Genomic DNA, 6000 nt, shown 5'->3' with positions numbered 1-6000 from the left:
AGTTCCGTGAGCCTGGGTAGTTGACAGTGCGACACTGCATCCCTAGGCTAACGGTCCATAGGCTCATATGACTGCATGGCTTCACCGCGTGTTGCTCGGCCACAGATTTGAACATCATGACACTGCACTGAATACTGCAGTGTGCTACTGTAAACCAACAGTGAGCACATGTGCATCTCAACATGTTACACAACTCCAGTGCAAGGAAGCCGTATGAGGACAACGTGGTTGTTGTGATGCCACCGGACAGGGACGTTCCAATGACACGTTGCTGCTGAGCACACGATTTATTAGGTTCTGGTGTAACCACTGCCATTCTCGGGGTTCACTAGAGACTAACATGTGGCCACATGATGGAACACAAAGGTGGGGAGATCTCAATTTATTTCCATAAAACCAACCAGGCTTATCTCAGCTGCCTTCTCTGTGGCCAGGAACACTTGAAATCCATAATGCCTCTGTCTAAATGTGACAGGCAGCTTACTGTAATTATTATTCCTGTTGACACTCAAGGATATTTAGTGGTCCCTGAGGGACAACAGGCTACTTTCAGTCCTTGTCGATTAGTGACCACGCTGAGCAAGGCTGCCTGCACTCCCGGGTTACTACCACAGAGAGAGTGACAGAGACCCCTCTCCTAAGGAAGTGGCCCTGCGGATGAGGAGCCTGAACAAACGCCCTGACATTTTACAGAATTAAAATAAGCTGCTTAAAGCTGGGGGATTTGAGGAAATCACAGGAGCGGCTGCTCGCGTCCCGCGTCCCGATGATTGGCGAGCGCAAATAAGAGCGCGGGCCATTACCGTGCACCACGGTTTATTATGACGGGCAACTGCCAAAAATCAAAGTCAAGGCCCAGCAGAAAACAGCTGCCAGCTGTATAATCTTCTCCTGTTTAGCTGTTCCACCCACAGCCGTGTCTCTGACTGGCTGGAAGCCTGGGAACGGAGGGAAGGTTAAATCATGAGAGGGTTAAAGTATTGGCTGAGATTGAAATGTCACACAGTTATTTCCCCGGAGCGCTCCAGTGTCCTACAGACCCATGATGTGCTGGAGAAAGACAGGCTCTGAGACGCTCCCTGCTTCCAGAAGCCAAGTGGCACACATGCCTGGCACGGAAGAGGTTGGCATAGCAACTCTGCCCTGGCCACAGTGAGTCACAGCGCTCACAGAAACACAAAATAGCCACCTGAATGAGTCCAGCCTCCACAGGGAGAGATAAGCTGCACAAAGCATTTCTCGGGGGTTTTCCCTTGGCAAACACAAGCTCTCTGTCTAGTGACTAAAGACAGATCATTTGCTGAATGAACAGTGTTCATGATTCAAGGAGAGATTTATTCTCTGTACGTTCTCTACAGAAATAAGGTTATGCTCAGGCAGAAGTGAGGTACTTGTCCCTGACAAGAGAGAAAATTCTCCATGAGCTACAAAAACGATGCACCCAAAATAAACGTTGGGTGGTTGTTTTTGTTTTTGTTTGTTTGTTTTTAAAGTGCATTCATTAGAAAGAAAGTTGTTTACCTCTTGGCAGTGGGTCCCCGGAAATCTGGGTCATACCTTCTTGGGTCACCTGCATTTAAAACAAAGATCTTTTTAAGTATAAAAGCCAAAGTAGCAAATAAATTAACATAAATTGTTATCAAGGAAAAACCTTCCTGTCTGGCCCATTGTTAAATCCAATGCTAAATCCTTATTTTGTGCCCTGGTCTCTCCCAGTGAGAGGCAAGACCACAGGGGTCACATTCCCCATATGTTGTGAAAATATTCTCCTGCCTAGAGCATCAGCTCTGAAAATGTGTTGGGGAGAGTAAATCCGGAGAACCCTATAAAGCCGCTCAACCGTTCTAACCTGTGTCGGGGCCCAGTGTGGCTGAGGACCTGTGAGATGCACATTCTGACCAAAGGTGCTACTTTACCCAGCTCTTCCTTATTCTCAGTAGCCAGGCTCTGGCTTTCACTCAATCCAGTTATCAATCTGTGCAGACTCTGCCCTATCAGCTGCATAGTGTAGGCTTCTTTAAAGATCTACTGGCAGACACTGTTGTACTATGGTGGTGCTACAATATTCCTGTTCTTGCCCTTTGGGTTTTCAACAAAGGAATGGCCTTTGTCTGTAACCAGTTATAGTAGCATCTTCTGAAAAGTTTCCTCTGGCTAAAGACCTGAAGTTGCAAATTCCAACCTCAGGGCTTCTCCCTACAAGTGCTCCAACCTCTTCCTCTAGACATTTTGGTCTATTACAAAATTTGTCCTGAATCAAAGATAGATTTTAGAAGCACAGAAGAAAACTTTCTGGGTGTCAGCTATTTGACTCTAGTTTCATAAAGTGAGAAAGCACACTAGAGAACTCAGAGGCCTCTGTGAGTGGGTACATGCAAGACAGGACAGCGACACCATAGATTTGTGATAGAAATCCAGGAGCCAAGCAGCCTGTACGTATGCACAAACCATCTGTCATACACAGAACGATCTGAGGAGATCCAGAAGGTGTGCAAGGCATGGTCAGTCTCCATCTTAGAGAACGGAGTCTGCGTACTGATGCATTCAGCAAGTCCATGTCTACTTTCATTTGAACAAGGAGTGCTCCATATCAAACAATGAAGGACTAAGTCACATGGTCTGAATGTTTACATCCCTCATTCGTGTTGGTAACACTTTGGGTCCAAAGCCAGTATAGCCCAATTTCCTCAGTCCCTGTTCTTGATTTTTATGGCTGTGGGGAGGGGTTAGTGAGCCCTGTTGAATGTGACTAAGTAATAAGGAAATCATAGACTGAATGGTAGCAATGCCCTCCCACACACACACACAGGCAACAGATGCAAAGAGCTACCTGGCCTTTACAAAGCTCTCTCTTCATGGCATGCTCTCCAAGTTTCCACCTTTCCCTATGGGAAGACTCAGCAAAAACCTACCACCTTGGAATGAGTCAGCTGCCTTGTCCAGACACCAAACCTGCCAGTGCCTCGATCTTGGACTCTGAGGTGTCTAAACGGTATGAAATAAGCTCTGTAGTCAGAAACTACAAACTATCAAGCCTAATGTGTTTACTAGAACAGAAGCAGACTAAGTTAGAACAAAAGTAGACTTAGGTGTGGTAACAACCTTAAGTGCATGCACAAGTGCGTGCATGCATGTGAACATCCATGGAGAGGGGGCAAAATGACAGTTTGAAACTAGAATTCAGTCATATATATTGCAACTCAATGAGTACCTGTTCTGTGCTTTGTGTGGCCAGAGGCACTACAGGGGTCAGGAAGGTGAATGAGCCACACTCTGTCTTCAACACAAGGAGAAAAGTACAAACCTATATTGCAGGCAAAGTATGGTCAATAGAGGCACGCAAGGACATTGACGAAAGTCCTATGGCATTAGTGCCATAGTCAATGGGAGTGTCAGTAAGGAAGGCTCACAAAGCAACCAAAGTTTTATAAGATAGGCAGAGACAAAACTTGTAGTGATGGAGGAAATGAGAGAAGTGGGGATGAAGAACATTTCTGTAAGAGTGATGAAAGAAAATGAAAAAGATAAGAATGAAGAACGTTTCTGTGAGAGTGATGGAAAAGCCAGGTCACCAGAGTGGTTCATAATGAGATAGAAGGACCACAAAATGAAACTGAATAGGTGATGTAGAATCAGATACATATAGACAAAAAAAGGGGGTTAGAATTTACTTCGTGCATTATAGACCACAGAGAATTAGAGACAGACTTTGAACAAAGTAATGATGTAAGAGAAACCACGATACAAAGGACAGTCTAGGACACACAGTTCCAGAGGAGATCACTGGCTTGGCGTGCACAAGTCTTTGTGATCCATCCTCAGCAACAACCACTGCACCCAACTCCCCAGCCAAAGAAATCTAACAACCATGTGCAGGTTGCATTGAAGAACATGATCCTAGTGCAGTAACAGCAGTGGGAGGTGATGTGAGTCACAGCTAAATTGTGATGGAGAAGAAGGAATGGAAGATTCAAGTTAACAAGATGCAGGAATGTACCCTAGCGGTTGGGCTTGGGACTCTGCAGCAGCTCATTACTGCTAAGGAGCAGGTAACTCCTTACTTTTCAAGTCTTTTTGTCTGTATTCCCGAATGGGACCAATGCTGTATCTATCCTATAAGTTAACTCGAGGGTAAATTAGCACTGGTCCAGGCATTAGAACAGTTCTTTAATCTTAGTGCGCTAAATCAATACTTGTTAGAAGTGCTACAGTCACATGTGGAGGACAACCGTAACCTACTAAATATTACTATTTAGAAGGTAAAAGAGAGCAAAGATGATCCCAAATCAAATGATTCCAGGTTCTCTGGGATCTAGTTTCATTTCTACTGCTAGAATTAAAATATTCCGACTAAAAGCGACCTAGGGACAAAAGTGGTTTATTTAGCTCACAGTCCCAGATTGCAGTCCAGATTACAGCTCATCCAAAGTCAAGAACAAAGAGAAATGGATGCACACATGTTCACCTGCTTTCTTTTGCTCAGCTCAATTTCTCTATAGTTTGCAATTCACTGACTAGGAAGTGGTGTTTCCCCCAGTGGATGGAGTCTTCCCACATCCATTAACTGAGAAACCCCTCAAAGACATGCCATGCCCAGAGGACATCAAGAAGCAGACAATTACCCATTTAGACTTTCTTACCAGGTGATTTAGGTTGTATCAAGTTGACAAAGCTAAGCACCACCCTCTGCAACCTATAATCCTTTATCATTTTGGTCTCATACTAGGTTTAAAGAAGGCTGATTTTTTTAATTGCTAATGCTATTAATACAAGAGCATTATGCAAGTATAATCATCTGTAAAATAGATCTAAGACAGAATATATAAATGTTGCTTCGGGCTCTTTGGGGGTGAAGTGGTATTTGGCTGAGTGTTCAACATGAAAACTAGAGTCTGTGGGAAACATTCCAGAGTAAGAGTCAGAAGGAGCGTAACAGCTAGAGGATGAAGAGAAAGATATGAAATGCTATCTCTGGACATGGCTGAGCTATTGCACACATTGTACACAGCGGCTGTGGTGGCTTGCCTCCCCAAACAGGTGCATGATCAAGCCAGTTATTGCATCGTGGATGAGAGAAGGGTTTACAAGGCTCCACCCCATAGTCCAGTAACTCTTGGCCTTTTATGACTGCATAGGGGAGGGGGTGAACTGTTTATCTTTGAGGGTTTGACCATGAGTATGTTTCTCATACTCCAGTAGATACATGATATATAGGAAGCATTAATTGAATGTAGTGGTGTGTGTGTGTGTGTGTGTGTGTGTGTGTGTGTTTGTGTGTGTGTGAAAATTTTAAATAACTTTAAAAATGTTTTAAGTTCCAGATTTAAAAGGAACAGTTTAAAAATCTCTTAAGTAATGCTTTACAATAAAATAATGCTTTACATCAGTATATTGTATGTTGAAATGATGACGCTTAGTTTATACTGGATTGAGTAAACCGTAGCACTAAATTCAAAAGGAAAATAAAAACTGGAGTCTTAGAACACAGCCCCAAGAAAACTGGAAGTTGTAAAATTGGTGTCAAGGAGAGAGAAACTTCTCAGATGTGCCATGTGCATAGCACTGTTACTATGACAATAATATCATCTCACACAGGCTCAGCATCAAATGCCGCATTCTATGAAATGCTTTACTTATTATTTTGTCTAGGTTGTCTGACCCTAGGTGTGTTAGAAATTGTCATTTACTTCACTTTACAGATGTAGACAATGAGACACAGAGAGGCCAAGACCATGTCCACAGTGACTTCGTTGATGAATGGTCCACCAGAAGTCAACTCACTGTCCATTTAATGGTAACCAAACTGACCCCAGGGTCCAATGTCACAAGACAAACTCCAGTGAGAAGCCTGTCAAGTGTTTCCTGGTGGATTCCTTGTTTCCATGAATTGCAAGATGAGGTTCTGACTCATTACCAGCATCTCTTATTTGAGCTACAGGTATGGCTGTGTCACTAGATAGTTTTGGGAGTGCCTGCATACTCTATCTGACACTGAGTCCC

General features: G+C 43.7%; 1 protein-coding gene across 1 annotated transcript in view; it reads right to left on the bottom strand.

The window, feature by feature from the left end:
- SLC44A5 (solute carrier family 44 member 5) overlaps nucleotides 1–6000 on the bottom strand; it is a gene marked incomplete at both ends in the record, with an annotated part of 261515 nt that overhangs the window by 92888 nt on the left and 162627 nt on the right. The window contains one exon of the mRNA XM_080915589.1: nucleotides 1522–1570. Within this exon, the coding sequence (XP_080771715.1) occupies nucleotides 1522–1570 (49 nt within the window). The remainder of the gene's footprint in view (nucleotides 1–1521; nucleotides 1571–6000) is intronic.

The sequence above is a fragment of the Micromys minutus genome (assembly GCF_963924665.1).
Source record: "Micromys minutus genome assembly, chromosome: 4".
In the NCBI taxonomy this organism is placed as follows: Eukaryota; Metazoa; Chordata; class Mammalia; order Rodentia; family Muridae; genus Micromys; species Micromys minutus.
Note: the sequence above shows the minus strand (reverse complement) of the source record. Positions and strands in the feature narration are given on the sequence as shown.